General features: G+C 41.1%; 2 protein-coding genes across 4 annotated transcripts in view; one reads left to right on the top strand and one right to left on the bottom strand.

The window, feature by feature from the left end:
• LOC119742720 (baculoviral IAP repeat-containing protein 6-like) overlaps window positions 1-14761 on the top strand; it is a 74040-nt gene extending 59279 nt beyond the window's left edge. Inside the window, exons 53-62 of the mRNA XM_038218884.1 lie at window positions 295-474; window positions 1308-1491; window positions 2074-2257; window positions 2489-2652; window positions 3558-3668; window positions 5021-5238; window positions 6415-6576; window positions 7813-8079; window positions 10400-10534; window positions 11371-14761. Coding sequence (XP_038074812.1) covers window positions 295-474; window positions 1308-1491; window positions 2074-2257; window positions 2489-2652; window positions 3558-3668; window positions 5021-5238; window positions 6415-6576; window positions 7813-8079; window positions 10400-10534; window positions 11371-11778 — 2013 coding nt within the window. The 3' untranslated portion in view covers window positions 11779-14761. The remainder of the gene's footprint in view (window positions 1-294; window positions 475-1307; window positions 1492-2073; window positions 2258-2488; window positions 2653-3557; window positions 3669-5020; window positions 5239-6414; window positions 6577-7812; window positions 8080-10399; window positions 10535-11370) is intronic.
• A 1814-nt stretch (window positions 14762-16575) lies between these two features.
• On the bottom strand, window positions 16576-21128 carry LOC119743366 (leucine-rich repeat protein 1-like). 3 transcript variants are annotated; one of them, XM_038219756.1, is made up of 5 exons: window positions 21028-21128; window positions 19505-19722; window positions 19239-19337; window positions 17855-18600; window positions 16576-17353 (listed from the first exon to the last, which is right to left on the bottom strand). In XM_038219756.1, exons 2-5 carry the CDS (start codon window positions 19688-19690, stop codon window positions 17104-17106), a joined length of 1281 nt encoding a protein of 426 aa, XP_038075684.1. In that variant the 5' UTR covers window positions 19691-19722; window positions 21028-21128; the 3' UTR covers window positions 16576-17103. The 3 variants fall into 3 exon arrangements, with proteins under 3 accessions (XP_038075684.1, XP_038075687.1, XP_038075686.1); XM_038219759.1 differs by having other exon boundaries at window positions 19505-19720; window positions 20974-21117; XM_038219758.1 differs by having other exon boundaries at window positions 19505-19720; window positions 20950-21107.
• Between the last annotated feature and the right edge of the window lie 1289 nt (window positions 21129-22417).

Raw genomic sequence — 22417 nt, 5'->3', positions numbered from 1 at the left:
CTTCAGCAAATGCCTTTTTTTGCCAATCAATCACCTTGTCCCTTAGGCCCTCGCAACAACACGTGCTTCAGGTCTCCACTGACCAATACCGATTTATTGCAGTCGTGGCAATTGGGTCACGGGCTCACGAGGTCACTCATTTTGCTTTGGGCCGGGGCTAGCATAGCTCTGTATTGCACACAAATTGGGTGTTCCACATGCTATAAAACGCTCCATGCACCAACTGACATTCAATTTATAAACTTATGGCACATATCGCATTTTATGGAACAATTGTTTTGTGTTTCGCTTCAGTGGGGCACCCCAAATAGCAATCAAGGCCCTGCCCCTCCCCCATCCAACGACCAGAAGAATCAATCCTACTGGGCCAAGGGGACAGGCTTCGGGACTGGGTCGACGACCTCTGGATGGAACGTGGAGCAGGCACTGAACAAGCAGAAGGCGGAGGAGGAGCATGCAACATGTCTGCTACTGGTGAGATATAGGATAGATATTGGGTGAATAACTAGAAAAGTATGGGCAAACTATAGGTTGGATATTCTGAAAGTATCATCAGTTTATAGATATAAAGCTAAAATGTATTGAAGGCCTTCGGGTCACAGTTTTAAGGTAAAGTTTTCAATTCCAGGCTTTCGTCTGTGGCTTTTGTTTTTGTTTTTTGTATTTGGTATTTTGTGATTTTTGTTGTTTGTTTGTTTTTAAGCTAAATAAATAATAATAAATAATAGTAATAATAATAAAATATTAGTGAGTTGTATAGGTGAAGTATAGGTCAGATATTCCAAAAGTATGAATGTCTTTGAGATACATTAATATTTACTTATAAAGCACATATGCTAGCTCATACATTTGAGTCCAAAATCTATGTCCAAAATCGCCCTAAAATACTTCTTATTCAGCAAAATAGAGAGAGATGATATATTATTAGCTTTATACAGGTAATGCTTACATTTGTTAGCGCTAAACAAGGATAGCAGTTGTTGATGTGGTTAAAATGGTCAAACGAGGGTGCTGTTCAACAAAATGGACAAACGGTCCAGAACAGAAAAGTATCAGTTTAAGTGAGTTACCAAAGACTATGGTTATAGTGGCAATTATAGATGAGCTTTGAAAGGTATTAGTGATTAGAGTTATGCTCTCGGCGTGGTGGTCGAGCAGTAAGACTTCTGTGCTAGTAAACAGGAGTAAGCTTGAGATTTTTTCTTACAAGATCTTGGATAATACCAAGAATGCAGAGCTTGTAATGTTGGTGATTAGCAAAACGCGATATTGAGTAACTTCTTGTTCTTTGCATTTTTGATTCTCAGGTACTGTCTAGTTTCATCAGCCCCAACCCTCGGCGATCTGGCAACTCGTTGACCTCCCAGAAGGATTCCTCGGGCGACGTCAGCACGGAGCAACTCCGCAGCATCTTCCCAGAGATCTTCATCGAGTTGCTTAGCAACTCTTGCCTCATCCCAGCCATCTCCTCCTACCTCCGGAACGATTCAGGTCAGTTGTAGTGACCATCCCCCTTCCCCTCCTCCCCTCCTCCCAAACACCAAACTTCTTAAGTCTTCCAGAATACAGTGGGTTACTGCAACACCATATGGCCTCTCTGAGTGATCCCCTAGTACAGTTTACCAGGTCTGCAGTATGGTATGTACAGATTGGGAGACCGCCAACATGGTGCTGGATACCTTAGTTGGTACAGCACCTCTTAGGGTCGCAGGTTCAAACCCTGCTCCAGTCAATGTTTTTGAGCAACCTCTTATTGATTTAATGTGAATCTAGTCGGTTTTCCTTTGTGATTTGTTGATGACTTGTTATAAAATACAGCGTCGCCTCTCTGATTGATGCTCGATTGCCATTTCCCAGCTTTGCAGTGTTGTTGACTTTGGGCGTGATCTCTGGATACATGGCTTATTCAGGTTAATGGCTTCTGACTAGCACCCCTTGAACAAAAACAATGACCAATAGGGGAACCCCCAACATAGGGATGGATAGCTCATTTGGTATAGCATCTCGAAGAATACTAACATGCCAGCTTGTTGAAAAGGAGTGAATATATCACCGTCCCTTCTTCTGTTACAGTCTTGGACATGGCCAGACACGTGCCGTTGTACTGTGCTGTACTGGAGGTCCTACGAGCCCTGTCCCAGAATCCCTTGCTAGCCCCTCTGTTGCTACCACGGGACGGTGATCAGTCAGAAATGTCGCTGGTGGCACTCCTGGAGAACATGAAGTCATGTGTGGACACCTATACCTCCAAACTCAAGTAAGAACAGGGCCAGTTCCCCAGTGTCAGACGTACATTTTGGACAATTTAGCAGTGGAATAATTATAGTTATAATCATAAAGTGGAAAGAAATTATTCATCCAAGTACTTCACTGTAGTAGTAATCGCTGACCATGACGTAATGTGACTCCATACCTATTGAAGAATTTTTTTATACATTTCCTTTTCCAAAATCTTTTGTATAATTTTACTAATACTATTACTGCTTAGGTTGAACAAGGATCCCAAGCCATCCCATCACATCAAGCACACCGGTGGGCCGAGTACCGAGGAGGATCTAGAGGCCGAAGGGCTGACGCTACTGGTGCCTCAGATTCAGCACACTGTGGACATCGTTAGGCAGGGAACCAGCAAGCTGATTGCTGAGACTATGGGTAAGATGTGGCTACATCGAAATGACTTGGCTATGGCTAGCTGAAGCACACATGTGTCTATGGGAAGTGGCTTCAGCTGCTTTCCATAGATGCATGTGTAATTGTAAGCCGTAGCCATATACAGTCGAATCTCGTTAGTACAAACTCTGTTAATACAAAATTCTGGTTATAACAAACATAAAGCCTTAGTCCCGACTGTGCATTTATGTGCACAATGAATGGGACTGATGTTCCTCTTAATACAAAATTCTGATATAACAAACAATTTGGCTAGGTCCGAACGAGTTTGCATTAACGAGACTCAACTGTAATTAGGATGTGGCATGTGCTGGAGACTCAAGTTTAGTCGTCCAAGACTGCATTTGAATTTTGTTCCCCTAATACAGTCGGTCCCTGACAAGCATGGTGAAACCCAACCCCACCCCCGACTTACCCCCACCCCCGACTTACCCCCACCCCCACCCCCACCCCACCAAGTAGGCAGAAGTCACTAGAGATATTTTTGATACTTCCCATGATAAGTTAACTTTCACTTGTGTCACATGCTGAGGGTGAAATTAGACCCCCTATAAAAACTATTTGAACAAAACTGACCTAGGACAATCAAATTTCAGCTGTGGCATGCATAACTGATGCACTTAAAGTGCAAACTTTGTTTTGACAAATACAGTAAGTGGTCGATGAAAGTCTGATGACCGACTGTAATATCAATCTCTTGAATTTTAAACAGAAAAGTCTGGTGTGTAAACTGAGCAGATGCAATGTCATTTAAAAATTGAAATATCAGTTGCTATTCCAGACATTGGTCTGATCTTTCAGTTAAATCAACAGGATCAATATGATTTACTACTGGATTTCTAGCACTTATTTGTCTATTAAACTGTTTCTTCTCACATTTGTATTAGGTGAAGGACTTTTTGGAGAAGGCAGCCGGTCGATGGGTCGTAACTTCGGCCAGGTCTCCAAACTCACCTTTGAGGAAAGATACACTAGCGTCATGAAGAAACTTCAGTTTGGTAAAGTCAGCTTTCCTGCCAAATCCTTAACCGCAAAACCCATTCAAAGTTATGACAGTTTCAGACTAATCGGGTGTCATACCACCCTCTAGCGTTTTTAACTGAATTCAGTTCTCAAATGTTTTCATTTGTCATTTCCATTAAATATTTTCAGAAAAAAAATCAGTTAAGGACAGTTCATACGCAAAAAGAAATTTGAGGTTTTTTTAAAATAATATTTGTCATGACCTCACCAATTCATAGTTGCTTTTGTGCTGAGATTATTTGCTAACAAAAAACTGAAATGAATTGGGCCCAGGGGAGTTCCCAAACCCAAGGTTTATTCATGGACTCCAGTTTAAGAATTTTTTAAGTCCCTGACATATGAGACACAGGCTCAGTATCTGGTTACTTTTCTGCTGCTTTACATTTTACTTCTGACATTTTCAGAACAAAGGTTCAAATGTTTTTCTTTTACATTGAGCATTAATCCCAACTCCCTAGCATGATTTACTAGGAACCATACCCATGCTGGCAAATTCTAACACCATGTGGGAAACTGCACACGCATATTTCTGACTTTGATTCTGGAGGTGTGCCAACCCAATGTAAAAGACTGTCAGTTTAGGGGTACTGTACCCATCCTGACAGATTCCAACAACACATGCCATTGGGGTTTGATGGGTTGAGTTCTGTTAAGGTTAAAGGCTCTTGAAATTATTTGGAGCTCAAGACATTGCTGATACAAATCCAAGTTTTTGAAAACACCTAGTGGTCTATGTTCTGAATAGCATGCTTATTCCCTAACTAAGGTCATGTCGGAATTACATAGCCACAGCTGGAAATTACACGCTCGGCTATGGATGCGGCTTCAGCCACTTCCCATAGAACTGTGTGTTACTTCTAGCCATAGCCAAGTAATGTCTGAATTATTGGCTACGGCTGAAAATTACACACATGCCTATGGAAGTGGCTGCAGCCACTTCTCATAGAACGGTGTGGTATTTTTTAGCCATAGCCAAGTATTGTCCGAATTATTGGCTATGGCTGAAAATTACACACATGCCTATGGAAGCGGCTTCAGCCACTTCCGATAGACCTGTGTGTTACTTCTAGCCGTAGCCAAGTAATGTTCGAATTATTGGCTATGGCTTACAATTACACACATGCCTATGGAAGCGGCTGCAGCCACTTCTCATAGAACCGTGTGTTATTTCTAGCCATAGCCAAGTAATGTTCGAATTATTGGCTACGGCTGAAAATTACACACATGCCTATGGAAGCGGCTGCAGCCGCTTCTCATAGAACTATGTGTTATTTCTAGCCATAGCCAAGTAACTCAAACGCGTCCTAATGATTTTTTTTCTCTCCAGACACGTACCCAATGGTCGGTGATGACGACGATGGCAAGATCTTCTTGAAGGTGTCGCACCACTACGCCTCCAACATCAAGTCCTACGGTAACGTGAGTAACGCCTCTAGGGCACGTCGTTTGGCTCAGGAGGCCGTCACGCTGTCCACGTCGCTACCCCTGTCGGCCTGCTCTAGCGTCTTCGTCAGGTGTGATGAGGAGAGACTAGATGTTATGAAGGTAACCAAAACTATGTTTTTGTTTGTCATAATATCAGTGATCAGGACTCTGACTCAACTGATTCTAATTTTTGTGAAATATTTAGTCGACTTCAACTTGCCTTTACTTTACTTAGCCAGTTGCCAGAAGGCAAGAGATATACAGGGTGTTTCAAAAGAGGTATCTGAAAAAAAGGGGACAAACCTGTGTGCACAGGAACGGAGTGCCCATCTCTCTTTCGAAGTGGTTGGGCCAGACACCTCTATGCATAATGCTGCTGTGGGGGGATCGCCACACCTCCTCCACAGCGAGTCTGTTACCTTCCCAGCATTGAATAATGCCGGTGTAGCATGAATTTAGGTTTTATGAAATACGGACTCATTGGTGGTATTGCGCATGCTCATACATAGATAACTAGGAGAGGGACCGGTCACTTGAGAGGGTTGAACGAATAAAAGGGAAAAAGAGTCCGATTTTCATACGAGTCCGATTTTCATATGTCACCGGTACCCATTTAACACTTGGGTTGAGAGGAGTAATTGAGGTAAAGCGCCTTACTCAAGGGCACAGCACGGCCACGGCGGGGCTCCAACCCACAATCTTACGATCATGAGGCTTGTGCTCTACCACTAGACTGCACATGTCCCACAGTGTGTTAGTATGAGAGAGTTATTAACACTGTCCAAGTGAGTCCACCTTAAAAGTGGTTCATGAACTTTCCTTGATACCGTACTTGCACGCCTACATCATAGATGACCAAGCAATATGGATATCTTTTTAATCAATTTTTTTTCCTAACTTTTATTTGTTTTGTAGCCACCGGTATTGGAATTGAAGGCCATGTGGTTACAGATTTTAAGTTAACTTTTTCAATTCTTGGCACTTGCCGCTGGCTTTTGTCTGTTTTAATTGTATCGTACCGTGCTGTATATTTGTGTGTATTTTAATGCCGAAGAAATAATAATGCCAAATAAAAAATAATAAATAATAACCAATGTCGAACTTTTGTGCATGCATGTCAGACATTAATCACGTCTGTGATTGATAAGAGTGTCATGGGGCGGAGCTAAGTAGGTTGGTCTCTTAGAGTCAACCCAGACTGACAAAAACGGTTTGACTTTCTGGTGACCTGTTTTTCTCTCTCTTTTTTGGCCCTGTAAGTTCACATTCAAACTAAAATTTGTTTCTTTTTCCCAGGTGCTGATCACAGGTCCCTCGGACACCCCGTACGGCAACGGCTGTTTTGAGTTTGACGTGTACTTCCCCGGTGACTACCCCAGCTCCCCCATGCTGGTCAACCTGGAGACCACGGGCCAGCACGGCGTCAGGTTCAACCCTAATCTCTACAATGACGGCAAGGTACTTTTTTCATCACTCACTCTAGTAAAAAAAAAAGACAGTCTGTCACGAGCCAATGTGGCCCATCAGGCCGGCGTTTATCTCCGGTTTCAGTGGCGTGAAACGACTTAGAATATTTCTACTCCCATATATTTCTACTCTGGATGGGATGCTAGTCCATAGCAGGTTACTCCCCAGCTAATGCTAGTACCCATTTATACTCCTGGGTGGGGAGAGAGGCAAGTTGGGGTGAAGTGGCTTGCCCAAGGACACAACATAAGGCCAGCGGCTGGATCGAACCCATGACCCTCTGATCATGAGGCACGAATCCTAACCACTGGGCAACACTCCCCAACATCACTCACTCTACTTAGAAAAAAGTGGAGGGGTAAAAATACATATGGTTTCCATTGGCTCACTACACCCAAGCTTGAGAGTGATTTATTGGCTTGACAATCAGGAGAAGAAATATAACAGCGCCATGGTTTGATGGTTACAATATTGAATCATGTGTGATGGTACGTGGGTTTGAACCCCGACAGGAACATGGTGCTTGTGTTCTTGGGCAAGACACTTTACCACAATTGCCTCTCTCCCTCAAGTTGTATAAGTGGGTACCTGTGAGTGAAGATACTGGCTTGTGCTGATTTGGAGCTGCTACAGAAAACTGGTCTGGTGGCCTGATGAACATAGGTAATCATTGCAAAGCGTTTTGAAACATTTGATGAAGAGCTACATTAGCAACTCAGTATGAGGGCAATTCCAGTGTTATAATAGGAAATGTAATGTCTGTGACAAAGCCAATTAACCATGATATCTAATTAATGATTAAGAGAAATTATCCAAAACTCCTAGTCTGTATTCTCCTTGACCATTACTAGATGAAGGATGTATAAGATATGAAAAACAGATTTTTATGTTTATAGGTCTCTCTCAAATGACGCCACTTCCTACAGATTGCCACGTGCATCGGCATTTTGTGCGTCAAATTGTCATGACGCGCATCGGCTGCGCCGTATTTTGAAGAAATTTCGAGCAACATGCGCACGTTTTCAGAACATTTTGCAAATTGCGCGTACACGCACCTGATAGTGTTGAATACGCAGTTGTGATTTTCCTACGAAGATGGCGTCCTATGAGAGAGATTTATCTACTGAGCTCCGGTCAGCTTTGTTCTCTCTGTCCCCAACATTACACAATGTTGGAAATGCCCATTATTATTGTCGCGCCCTTATTGCATTTATGTGATTGTGATAGGTTTGTTTAAGTGTCCTGAACACCTGGCACGGCCGGCCCGAGGAGAAATGGAACGCCCAGACCTCCAGCTTCCTCCAAGTCTTAGTCTCTATCCAATCCTTGATCCTGGTCTCTGAGCCGTACTTCAATGAGCCGGGATACGAGAGGTCCCGGGGCACCCCGTCGGGGACTCAGAGTTCCAAGGAGTATGACGCCAACATCATGCAGGCGACGGTCAAGTGGGGCATGCTGGAGGTGCTTAGGAACCCCGCGCCTAGCTTCAAAGAGGTGACGTTTTGCCCTGTATCTATCTCTTGGATGAAAGATCTATATGCTCGTTTTACTGATCTTAATTATTTCTCTACTCTGTAAATTTCTCCCTTCTTTTTTAGGGGTCTTCAGAACTTCACGACTTCCTGTCAAATATTATTAATTTGCGACTTTGGGCAGGTGTGCACTAATTTGCGATTGAGTTCAATCAGAGTGTTTAATAAGATCAGTCGAAAATAACAAGTCTGCTGGAACTATCAAAAATCCGTGAATAGATACAGTTGTTATTTGTTATTCTTAATATAGCACAGGGTGTCCCTTCCCCCCCCCCCCCCAACAAAAAAGGAATCCTCAAAGCCCCCTCTTTTTCACAGTTTTATAAAAAATACATCACAACTATCGATACACATTTAGAGAGTATATTTCGTTAGCTTTTCAACACCGAAAATATCTTTCCAATGGGGTAAATATTTATTGAAATATGGCTACCGTAATTTTCGGAATATAAGCCGCGCGGCGTATAAGCCGCAGCACGCAAAAATCTGCAAATTAAGATTTGAAGTCGGCGTATAAGCCGCACCGGCGTATAAGCCGCACCGACCGCTGTGGTTTCAATTTTGTAAGGCCTCCAAATTCTAGTCAAAATGCTCTGAACCAGTTCCATTTACACTACAAAAGCTATTAAAAGGGCCACAAAAGTTATATCAAATCATATACAATCAATACTTTTACAAACAAATGGGGAATTGATGAGAAATAAACACCGGGAACTGCTGACGGCTGCCCCGTCATAGCCCGGCAGCCTGCGCCACGCATGCCGGTGAATGACAACATTTTCCCGCAGCACGTGAGAGAGTATGAAACCCACCGTGTGTTGTCTAACTGGAGCGCTACAAATCTTGCTTTGTGGCAACAGATGCTGATTTGTTTTGTCCTAAGAATAAACAGGTCCGTTTTTACCTCAAAACTTATCAAATTGTTGCGATTACTAACGAGTAGTTGCGATAAAAATTCAAGTTTCGATTGTAACTTTCTTCGGGAATAGTCAAAACGAAGCGGACATTTTAATAGACGAATCCATTAATTTTGTAAGGGGTGATTTAGTCCCTCTTTTCAGTTTTACATTGTTTCTTGAATACATTTCAAGAAAACAAAATATATTGTGACGTTGAACAACTGATTATGTAATAAAAAAATGTTTCGAACGCCATAAAAATTTTAGTCGTCTTTTTTTTTTTTTTTTTAACAGCGGAAATATTGGTAATTATTGTTCCCAAGAAAGAACACCCCTTTATTACCACAAATGGTGTGGTCCGCTGGGGGAAAGCATGCTGCATATCGCTGCTGCACTGTAACCAGTATCACGTACGGCTGGTGGCAAGTGTCGAAGACAGCTTTCATCACCATACTTTTTACCGCTCGGTACCTTTACGTGGGACGTGGTTTCGGTTTGTTAATGACTTTCTTAATTTATAATTCATTTCAGCAACACATCTCTTCTTGTACCAGTACATTAAATACACATGTGAATCTTATTTTTATTCTTCAAGGCTCGGCATATAAGCCGCCCTGTGTATAAGCCGCAGTAAACATTTTCATGGGCAAATTCAACGTATAAGCCGCGGCTTATATTCCGAAAATTACGGTAATTGAATACAAGTACCGCTTTTTCATTTTGTCCATGGCGACTGATATTTTGACTGCCGCAATAAGAACACGGACCGAAACTTGCATTTGTGAAAAAGGCTACCAAGTAGAGGGCAGACACAGAGCAGCACAGTAAACATCTAAGAAGTTGATCAAACAGTCCTTCTCAGGACTACCGTTACTTCCAAAAGGATAAATGACCATTGTTGCAAAAAATAAAAACTAATAAAGAACCAAATAAAGAAAGAAAGATTAAAACATTAAAGAAAGCAAAACTGCCCTCAATGACATTCCTAACAAATGACAATTGAGACCGTGGACAGATTGAAAAACCGGCACTTATTTTGAATTGGCCATAACCCAATCAATATTTGCCCGATTGGAAAGATGTTTGTTTTGTGGTGAAAAGCTAATGAACTATACTCTCCACACATTTCGATATTTGCACGGAAGTTTTTAAAGCTGTGAAAAAGAGGGGGCTTTGAGGATTCTTTTTTTTTATAGACGCCCTGTACAATCAGAATGTCTCAGTGATTTCCGTTCAAGCATGCTGAAAATCAAGACCTACTTACATTAGCAAAAGTCTCAACTTGTGTGTTTCCTAGGTTGATTCAACAAATTTAAACTTGAATTTCCAGAGAATTTCACAATTAAAAAGATGTGGTGGGGTTTTTTTTGGTGACAACTGCAGGTGATCCACGCCCATTTCTTCCTGAAGCGAGCAGAGATCATTAGCCAATGTGAGGATTGGATCAACGGGCTGGAGTTACTGTGTAACGACAAGAGAGTTGGGCGGACCGTCGCTCACCACTGGGTGGCGCTCAAGGTAAGCAGATTGCTTAGCAAATTAATGTGTTTAGCGAAAATCAGCGGAAAACCAGTCACAAGCCATATATATACTGCATGACATTTTGGCTGCTTAACAGATTTTGCTTAGCAATTGTGTTTTGTGCTAAGCAAATTTCTATGCTGTGACACCTGGTTCACTCCATGGACATTTTTACATGGGTGGGCAGCAACACATTGAAATGGAATATAATCTTAGAAATAGAGGAGCTGTTGGTATATCAACCTTACTGGCGAAAATTTCACTCATTTTGCTGTTGAGCCACTGCGGCAAACAACACTTTGAAGTCTGAGGCTGACAGGTTGAGTTTCAACCATTGTTCATGTGCCTGGAGACTGAATCACAAACGATATCAAGAGTCATCGGAACTCAGTGTGAAGGCAGGGGATTTTCTGCTTGTGAATTTCACTGGTAACCAATGATTTTGTCTTGTACACATGTCAGTCAAGTTATAAAGTGCATAAAGCGATGATGAACCATTTGTGAACGTTGAGACTTTCATGTTCTCATGCGTCCTTATTTAAACTTATCAAATGCGGCAGAGGTTCAGTGGTGACAGTGTCTGACTCGTGTTGCGTTATGTAAGAACTAAACTCTGAAGGGGATTCTCATGCTTGTGGTTCTTGGCAAGACACTTTACTACAATCGCCTCGCTCAACTCAGGAGTATAAAGAGGTATTTGTGAAGGTGGAGACCAGATTGCGCTGATCTCATACTTCTGCAGATTTAAAGGTCTCATGGCATTTGAGACATTTGTATGAAATAAGTACAACTTGATTATCGGTCTCTTCTCTCTACCATTACTATCTTTGCAGCGCCACACTGCGCGTCTACGCGAGGAGCTAGCCAAGCTGAAGCCACCCACCTGCGTCCTGGAAGAGTTCCCTGACTGGGACACGGAGTTCCAACCCGAGGACCCCAGCAACAAACCCTCCACCTCCACTCAAGGAGCGACCGCCAAGACGTCCCCGGGGCAGGGAGCCGTACCCTCCACGTCCTCAAAGATGCCTTCAAAGCCTCCGACCGATGACGTCAAGAACTCTAGCGAACTGGAGAGCATCGCTAAGGTCTCGGTCGATGACGACAGCATCATCAAAGCCTTGGGGAAGGCTAGCGGGAGCATGATCGACACAATCGTCATCGAAGGAGAAAGCACGTCATCGGCATCGTCATCGTCAATCCTCGGAGATCTGTCCGGTGGAGACGAAGCTGGGTTGTATTAACCAAGGCTTCTTTTTTTTAGGAAATGACAACATCTAGGCATCTTTTTATAGAACATGACATCATCCAAGTTATAGGGAGTTTTTCAAATCTCGGGCTTGTCATTGGCTTTGGCTACAGGCTTCAGTTTTCATGAGTTGAGATCTCTGGTTTGGGAGACTTGGGTTCAGTATTTGGCCCATGTTCTACTGCTCAACGTCGAATCGTAATAATGGGGCCTACATTTTTATAGAGATTGTTCATTTGGTTCGAGCTTGAAAAGCTTCTTAACCACTTCTGAGCCAAAACTGGGGACAAAGCCGTGATTTGTAAAACACCCTTAGTTTATTGATTACCATTGCTTCACTGTTCCATTTGAGAGTGATTACTGAATGCACTATATATTTGAAGAAAATCTTTTCTGTGTTGGGAGCCCGTGATATGATGCAAGTGGATGTGTGGAGCGTTACTTGGGATCGTTTTGTTGCAGGGAAAACTGTTGGATTTCATGAGTACACGATAAACTCCTAAAACCATAAGCATAAATCATAAATTTCAGATTTTAGAGTATTGTTTAGGAGTAGCAACAGAATAGCGCCCTCTATGTTGGGTAGATACTCACTTTTTTATATTAGGAAGAAACATCAGTGCACGTGTTGACAGATTTTGAATGGCCAAACTTTTATGAGACTTAATATGGGAACACAACCAGGAACGTGTATCCCACGTAGTGGACAGAAGTAAACTAGAAAGTTAATTTTAACCGTTGATGGAGTAACTGTTGGGTTTTTTTTATGTGAAATTGGTTGAAAATATTTTATTTGTCTTTTGAGAATAGATTATGGAAGATTGTGCTCGGCATATTTGTGTACACATTTATTTTTAATATTTCGTTTTTGTCTTGTATTAAGAGGTGTTTTAATGCAAAATATCGTACCACTTATGAGCCACGTATATGATTCCCAAAATTGTATTTAGGACGGAATTAGAACATATTCCTAAATAGTTTAATAGATAATTGAATACCCAGAAAAAAAATGGTGAGATACTATTTAACATGTTTTGGGGCTCTTTAAACAGATATTTCATATTCCTTTTGATGAAAATTGTTTGCATAAATTAACCTTTTGCTAACCATCCCAAATCCTCCAAAATTTTATGCTGTTGTTTTTGACAGAATTTTGATAGATTCACGATAGACACATATTTAGGTCCAGTTTAGAAACCATTACTTAACTAGGCCTCGACATCCCAATTTTGAACAAGTACCAAGACTGTGGCATTAGTTTATTGCAGAATGGTGGATGTTGGTGGGCTCATGAAAATCCTGGCAACACTTTCCAGGGAGTAACTTCTGAGAAAGCTTTCCAGTTAAAAGTGAATGAGACAAGTTGAGAATGGCAGTAAAATCGCTGTGCGGAAGTACCCCCTCAATGGTTATGGAGGGAGAGTTGGGGGAGACCACTGGGAGAAACATTCGAATGTTTTGCCGATGACACCTGATGCCCATGCACAGGTGTGTGGGTTTTTGCAAAATAGAATTAAGTTATGCATACTTTGTGCCATAAGCACACGAACCAGTACGTGTCCCTCCCACTGGGACTTTCGAAAGTGGCCACGAAGCGCCCTCTATTGTTCGTGTATGAAGTCCGCGGGCTTTTGATATGGGTCCAAATGATTGTTTGGCATCTCAGATGTTATAGTGTAATAGAATTCCGTTACCAGGAACATTTTTAAGTATGAAATTAATGGAGTAAATTTGGGTGGAAACCTAGAGTGGTTTTGTGCATTTGGTTCAAAGGCCAACAAGTGGGTAAAAATTTAGTGGGTTTTTTTTTCTAATTGTAAATTTGAAATGAGCTTAAGAATGCAGCTTAAAGGTGAAGAAGGATTGATGTGGTTAAGTGCGAGTATGTCTCCTCATTGACTGAGAAATTTGGCTAACGTTGGGCCTAAACTCTTCTTGAAATGAGAAAGAGTAACAGGGTGATCGTCTGGTAACGTTTGTGAAAATTTGGGATATTTACTGTTGATAGGTGTATTATGGATCTGGAATTTTGTCGCTAGGTTTTTGGCACTAATCACCCCTATGGAAGCTAATTTAGTGCCGAGCAGTCTTATAGTGGTAGTTCTACTGAGTAGTAGATGTTGGATAACAAATTTAAATAAAATATGAGTGACTGATAAATATAAAGGAAAAAATTGAAGTATTTATTCTGTTGAATAAACCATTCAATGCAATTCTTTCTGTAAGATAAATCATTGTAAATGTGCGATTACTGTGGACTGTAATATGTGGCCGTTTTGGAATCCTAAATAAAATCTTAGCGTAGTACTAAAATCCTCTATAAATTTTGCATTTAAACAATGCGTGGTGTATAGTGATTTTTTTTTTGTATATTTTTTTCATTGCATAAGTGTCCAAAGTATGGGCATCTTTTTATTCTGAATATTTTAAGTTTTTTCTTGTTTTGTGTACGATAGGAAAAAAATGGAAGTAGTATTAAAAAGATTGAAGCTTTCTATTATAATAAAGTTAGATATAGCCCAAAAAAATAAGCCTACTTATAATTTTGTTATTTAAGCTTTAAGCAAATATCGAGGTTTCTCTTTTGCGGGGAAATGTGGTGGGTTCGAAAGTAAAAGTATTTTTTATTGATTTGAAAACAGATTAGAGATGGAAAGCACATTTAGAGAACCTTGATCAGATAAAAAAAATCTGTGAAACTGTCACAAGATGAACTTCCCATGAAAAGAATTTGTGATCTGATTTTTGTTTCTCAAAAAAAGAAAAGAAAATCCAAATATGCTGTAGTGGCATTTCTTGTCGACAGTGTACAGTAGTGTGGAGGTTCAGTTACGTAACAATACCACTTGTTTACCAAGGTGTACGATTGACCCATGTGCTGAAGTTAGTGTATACAGTATAACCTAATCTGTAAATTGTATACAGAAGTCATAATTGTGCTTTTGTTACAGAAAAATTAAAAACAATGTACAAAGAAATCCTGTCTGTTGGTGCAGTTGTGTTTCTTGACTTTCTTCAGAGTAAAGTTCTAACCAGCCAAGCAGAGGTTTGTAGGAACAAGCTTGTAGGAGATCAAAGATTTCGTTTCAATCTTTGTTTCTTCAAAAGTGCAGCATGAGGCCGTTAGTGTCAACACTGATCTGAAATTTGTTGACTCTCCTTTTTTTTGGGGGGGGGGGAGGGGGTTGGTTTCCCACAAAGCTTTTCTTTGAGGTGCCCCTTCAGACAAAAGTGAAAGGAAATTGTCGACAGTTTCAGAATAAAAATTACCAAAAAGAATCATTTATTTTTTAAATCATATTTTTGAAAAACAAACTTTCTTTAATTTAATTAGTCAAATATTATTATATACATATGTAATGTATAATTTGTATACGTGTAACACCACTGCTGCACAGAACTGCCACCAAAAAGCAGTGCTGATGAAAGAAGTACAAAAATAGTGCATTTCGTCTGTGGAAGATGACAGAGAAATTAATTTTCAAAATAAGTACAATTCAATATTTTGCCACATTGCATATACAAATTTCTAAACAAAAATATGAATTTTGCAATTATTTTCTGAAAGAGTTCAGGGCCCAATTTCAAAGAGCTGTTGAGAAGAAAGTTTACTTAGGATATTTTCTTGCTCAGGAAATTTTCTTGCTAAGGAAATTTTCTTGCTGAGGAAATGTTCTTGCTCGGGAAATTTTCTTGCTAAGGAAATTTTCTTGCTGAGGAAATTTCTTTGCTAAGGAAGTTTTCTTGCTAAGGAAATTTTCTTGCTCAGGAAATGTTCTTGCTAAAAAAAATGTTCTTGCTAAGGCAATGTTCTTGCTAAGGACATTTTCTTTTCAAGCAATAGACCGATCCAGTAAGCCCCGCCCACTGCGCACGTGGGCATTTAACATGTGCCCTTCTCCAACGCCACACTGCATGTACCAGCCGCGCACATCATACACAAGTGCACACATGTCAGACTTTTGTGCACACAATGTCTGACATAAATCACGGCTGTGATTGGTCAATACACCATGGGGCAGGGCTTAATGTTTCGGTCTATTGACAACGCATGACATTTTGGCTGATAATCGCTGTTGCTGAGAATTAATCTTCACTGTGCTTTAATAGCAAAGACACATGCTTATCCTTTCCACAAACTTGGATCCAAAACTCAAACTGGCCTTTTGTATTAAACAGGAACAGTTCAAAACCAACAGTTATTCAAAGATTTCATCTATGACAAGACAAACACACGATTATTTCAATAAACAAACACAATAAATAACGATACCGTATCAAAGACATTCCAGTACCCCTTTGATTGGAAATTCACATTTCTTTGAAGATAACGTGCTGGATGTGCTATGCACAAGAAAACTGTAAGGTTTCATCAATTTCTAGCCTAAGATCTTGCTGTTTTATTTACAGTATCATCTTGAATATTCGGGTAATTATATACAAAGTGGCAGGTTCTGATAAGTTGCAAGTGGCATTACCAGGGGCAAACTTGCAAGATATTTCTCAAGAGCAAATATATATGTGGAGGCCCCTGTATGTCTTACACCCCCACTGTTTAATACCATCTTTTCCTTTACTACTGTTTCGTGTACCAGCAACAGAAATGTTTGACAGGAAACAGCAGCAGAGCAAGTACCTGTCACATGATCATCACTTCCTGTTGGTCAGTGGAGGTTGCTGTAGGAGCCTTGTTCAGGAGTCATTCTCACTCCAGGCTCGGTTGAGCAAACACGGACCGCTACACCAATCTATAACCAGTGTCCACTTCTTTCTTTCTTTCTTTGCAGTTTTGGAGTCATAAACTAATGTTTCCTGTACAACCAAGTTTTGTTTTAAGGGTCGCAAAAACTCGCAATATATAATTGTATTTTTCAGCATTCTTAATCAGCTGACTTAAGGAATACTTCGGATTCTCTGTTACATCCTAACTCCCTCTGCCTTTTTGTCTTCTATAAACCATTCTGAGTCTTCCAAAATCCTCCTCTATGCAGGAACCTAATGACATAGTTTTGATGGTTCTTCATACTTCAACTTTATAGGGTCATCAAGTTCTATGTAAAGTAAAAGGTGGTTCATACTTGGCGTGAAAACGGACGCAAACAAGAATTTGCAAAAGTTGAACTCATTTCAACTCAAATTGGAAAATTTTGCAGCGAACGTTTCCTGACATCAAATTCGCTTCGAATTTGCACTGGTGTGAAGTATGAACTTGCCTTAATAGTGACTGAGCTGTTCTTAAATTCTCAAAAAAATCTTGAAAGACCTTGGCTAGGGTTAATCATCAGAGAAACAATGTCTCAACAACAGGCTCCTTCTTGACTCACTTTCGTCTGCATTTCCACGGAGCGTTAGGGTTGGCCTGTAGGTTGGACAAGCAGAAGGCCGAACAGATGAAACCCTGGATGGGAGCTGCTGTGGGGCCCACCAGCGTGTGAGCCACGCGGTGAAGGTTGAAGGGAACACGGTGCTTGGCGTAAGGCTGGAAGCAAGGACCGCTGCAGACGCACCACTTGACCTGACTCAGGTGGTGATACAGATGGCGAGGTAGGTCTTCCTCTGTGTAGGAAACTCTTGATGAAAAGGAAACCAAAAAAAAAAATGAAATTAAGGCAATTAAAAAAAAAATTGGCTTGAAGGGCACACGGCATTTAAATTGAAGACAAATTTGGAAAAAGCATTGGGTGGACAGCTGGACCCAAAACTCAAAAAATGTGATTGATTGTGGTACCGGCTGGTGTATCAGATTTGACCCACTGCCAGCCAACTTGGTGGTCAATTGGTAATATGGGTGCACTAGTAAGCAGGAGGTTTGGGGTTCTAGTCCCACAAGGGTAAACTTGCACCTTTTCCTCAGAGCAATGACCGGGTATACAGTGCCTATGAAAATAAGTTGTTTAAGGGTGATTCGGACCGGCCAGCTGACCCAGGCAAGCTCCGAGGTCGAGTGGTAAGACATCTACACTAGTAAGCAGGGGGTCAGGTTTGGGGTTCTAGTCCCACAAGAGTAAACTGAATATTTTCTCGCAAGCTCTCAGACAGACTGAAGTTACTTTGTCAAAGGAGAAAAATACCTTTGCTTTTTGATAGCCCGGGCAGCCACTTCCAACAGACTAGGGAAGCCATCCTGAGTTCTTTGCAGGCCAGCGGCACTACCTTCCGCCATCTCACACTTGAAGCAATTCCCAGAGAAGTCCACCTCCTCCATGGCTAGGTCCATGAACGAGAACGGGAGAACTTCAATCTGGTTTTCCGCCGCGCTGAAGAACCGGAGTCGGCTCAGCTGCCCAAAATGCTCCGGCAGGGACGTGAGCTGATTATTGGCCACGTTCAGGCGAAGTAAGGATGCCAGGTCACAGATCTGCGGCGGAAAAAACTTCAAAGAGTTCCCTGCTAAGTCAAGGAACTGGAGCGAGGTTCTGAGACTGCTCAGGCAGAGAGAGGGAGGAAGTCTCTCCAGGAGGTTGTTTGCTACCTTCAGCTCAGCGAGAGCCGACAGTTGGCCAGGGTCGTTAGGCAAGGCGCGGATTCGGTTGCCACTAAGATCTAAAGCCCTTAAACTCTTGAGTTCTAAGATCCGAGGGTCCACACGTGACAGACCGCATCCGTTTACTCGCAGGGATTCCAAACCCTTTGGAAATCTCTCCAAGACTGGGTAGTCTGATCTCCTCAAGATCACCAGCTTGGTCTTGGGCCGTTCCACCTGGGCGGTCGTTGCCGGGGTCAGAGTTGAAAGGTGAACCTTACTGAGGTCGCTGCTTTGGCCTTTGTAGCCGAGTTTCAGCACAGACAGGAAATTCTTTAATTGTAAGGGATCCGCCTTGCATAGAAATGAAAGGGAAACAAATGATATGAGACTACAAAAACTCAGAAAAGGAAGACAAATCAAGGACTGGGGACTGATCGGATGTCTGGCTGATTGATTCGTTCGCGCCAGATGACGTGTATACCGCAAAGGTTTTTCGGTATTCGGAACGGATGAGGGATAAACACCCATGGAGCGAAGCCGGAAGTATCTGTCAGCAACCCGCTCGCAGCGAGCGAGGCTGGAAATATGAGTGTGCTGCCCGCGGGTGATGGCTTCAACCTGCCTGGAATGAGGTCGAGTAAAAAGTAATCTCTCGCCTCGTTTTGTTCTTGTCAAAGTAATCCCGGCGTGAACTGGATAGCGTTCTCCAACACATTCACATATATACATGTATCTTCTTTAAAAAAAATAATGTAGGAAAGAAAATATGTATTGTTGAGATCGGGCTAGTTTTATGTAACTGCTCACCACGAAAAAAAAAAGACTGCAGAGGAAAAAAAGTTTTAAAAGTTATTCAAAAAAGTGCGTGAATCTGTCATTTGATGCATATAGCTACACACACTGTAGGGATAAGTTCTCAGCACTCACATTTGCCTAGTTGTTTTCTTTTTCGCTTTAGCAGCACTATAAAATTGGCTAATGCCTTGTACCTTGCTAATGCAGATATCTTGTGCTGGTTCCTTGAGGCGTAGCGTTGCTTTCCCCTCCTCAATGAATCTGGCAAAGACTTGCTCCATGTTTTCCTTTAACTACAATGGAGATTAAGGCAAATATTAAGAAAGGGTCATTGTAGAGAAATGTCTCATATCAAGAAAGAAATCTGTTAGGGCTATGAACACTCTACTTAAATCAGGTATGCAATTGGTTTGCATTTCAAACTAGGTGTACTTGTAAGCACTGCTAAAACTATACTTGCCTTATATTTTGTTCCGGTTTTGTTTTTGGCTGAGCACACCATAAGGAAAACAGCGCCCTCTGGGTTGCTGTCACTGCTCCCGCGACGACCAATCGCCAACGAGCATCTCATCGGTCGACTCTTGCCTGCCATACCATGCGAGGGCAGCAGACGGTTCTTGAGATCAACATCGCAGGACAGACGCATGTTGACTGGTGGCTGGTCACGCCCTACTTACTAAAACAATTTAGAGGGAAGTGGAGTTAAGGTTTTACCATGACAGCATTGATAATAAAACAGTCTGTAGAGATTGCATTGTCTAAAAAGTCTTTATTGAAGGAAAAATGGGTTTTTAGAAACAAATTAAGTTGTGACAGGCCTAGCCTTACAAAAAAGTGGGATCAAAGTGTACTTTAGGACCCTGTTTCTATAACAGAATGGAAAGCCACTGTTATCAAGTTTATGTTTTTAGACTCACTTTAGCTTGAGAAACCCCACCCTAATGCATGCTCACTGGGAATCAAATTGCCGACTTTCTAATGAGCATGCATTTAGAGCTGGGGTGTCCCAAGCTAGACTGGTGATGTCAAAAACCAACCAGAATGTCGTGAAAAAAAGGTTTTGATTATCTGATGGAATAATTATGGGGTAAAAATAACAAAGGCAACAGAAAAATGAAGAAGTGGATTTATATTAATGCTGAATGCACAAATCTGCATTGAACCAGTGACCGGAGTACTAGAACTCCTTTTTGAAAATTCTGGTTTGGATTGGTCATCCAAACCAGCATTTCAAAAAAGAGAATTGTAACATTAATTGTTACTATATTAGCACGCTAGTTACTGGGTATTAAAACTGTGTTGGTTTGCTGTTTGTAGGGCCAAGTGACCCGGCAAAAATGCGTTGATTCGCATAGCACCAACCGTAAAATTGCGTAAGAAAATCACATTTTCTTCCACCAAAAAAAACCTGTTCAAAATTACAAAAAAATGATGTCATTAGAAATTAAAAGAAGTCTGCTTTAGGTTGAAAAAGTCATTTTGGAATGAAGAACACCACTGACTCTAAATCTCATTTGATCAAAAATAAAGAGGGCTTTGACAAGCCAAGGCCAAGCTTAGCAAGGGAAGTTGAGTTACTCCAGGTGACATGTTCATCAGAAATTCACATGTTACATGTAAATTCCTGATGAGCATGGCATTGTCACTCAGGTTTAGACAGCATGGACAGGGCTAGCCCCACTAGTGTGGCCGCGGTATGCTGCGCTGAACCTCATACCGCGGCCACGCTATAGCTAGTGGGGCTAACCGCGGCCACACTGTACTAGTGGGGCTAGGACAGGGCAGGCTTCAGATTACACAAGGCCCTACACAAATTCAAAACTCGTTAAATCATCAGTATCAGTGTGGACATGACAGTTATGTTCTGCGCGGCTGTCTTAGTGTTCTCATCCCATGATGACAAACCTAAGTTGAAATGAAAGGCTTCACCAAAACATGAACTTGATGAAGGAAATGAGTCAGTCAAATGGACGAGTTGGTCGAGAATGACATGAAGCGTTCCGTCTAAAATTTCGGCACTCAAATTCACCGCGAATATTTTAGTCAGTTGCCCTGCAACATTATGTGATCAAGGTGTACAGTAGACGCATGAAAGCCAGACTTTTGCTGAGGCACGGACCGAACCTTGAACCTTGACAAATGACAACTATTGGTGGCGCTATGTAGGTTTTACAGAGCCCGTCAAAAAAGCTGCATAATTATAAAAAGCAAATGTTTAACTGGAACTTCAAGGGAATTTACAACATTTGCAAACATAAAAAAACAAAACTACCAAATTATTATGAAATACCTTACTGGACTGTTAGTGAATGACAGACTAAAGCATCCTGTAAAATCATGGCACCTGGTGTGCTGTCATTTTCGAGAAAAGTGGTATTTTTGTATCAATTTCCAACGCTGGTCAGCCGACCAGTGTTGGAAAAACCTGACTTTTTTTCAACAACTACCCCAATTTACCAAATTTATTTAGTCCACGTTTTGTTTGCATTTGGGTACACGTCCGTGAATGGGTGTGAGCCAGCTAGACTGGTTTCCCCCGACCTTACAATTCCACAAAGTCTATCAATGAGTTTTGCCTTGAGTTTCTGAAAACAGTGACATGACCTACCTTTCCAAAGAAATTAATCTAAAACAATTCCACAAAACATTTACAAAGACAATAGACGGTTTATTTGACCTCCATGTGGTATAAAATGACAATGAAATTAATTTTAAATTGAGCAGTTTTGATTTTAAGAATAATCTTTCAATTGTTTTTGCTCATACAACCAAACTGAAGAACAAACATACATATGAAATTCAATTAACATTACTTTTTTTTAAACAAGAACAAAAACGTGAATAATAGGTTAAAAAGTAAAAAAAAAAAAAATACTAAATGCAAGTTTGTACAATTCATTGGATCCTTTACTGTAATTTATCCTTTCCTTAAGCAATTTTTCCAGTCACATTCAAGTCCATATACAATGCTCACAGATATTCCATGACAATGTTTGGAAAAACACACAATCTCAATCTGTAGCAAGGATATCGAAGCTGTCTGAAATGCCTTCAGACAGCATTTAAGTTTGTACAGTGTCTTAAAAAATGTAGCAGTCAAACTGAACATTTTCTGAGGAAACTAAATTGTTTTTTCTTTTTTTTTTGGTAAAAAAATTACTATGAGATGATAGTGTTTCTTTACCCATGACAGGCTTTTTGTTCTGTGTGATTCGGACCTTTGTTTAAAAGTTAAGGCAAAGCTTATAAAGACTATCGAAATCAATTTGGGCCACTTTTCAGATTATTTGGTATCTAATAATCAGTGAAAGGCATTCACACACCTTCTTTGTATGTGAATGCCTTTCATTAGATACCAAGTGGCCCAACTTGG

The sequence above is a fragment of the Patiria miniata genome, unplaced genomic scaffold (genome assembly GCF_015706575.1).
Source record: "Patiria miniata isolate m_02_andy unplaced genomic scaffold, ASM1570657v1 HiC_scaffold_6, whole genome shotgun sequence".
NCBI lineage: Eukaryota > Metazoa > Echinodermata > Asteroidea > Valvatida > Asterinidae > Patiria > Patiria miniata.
Note: the sequence above shows the minus strand (reverse complement) of the source record. Positions and strands in the feature narration are given on the sequence as shown.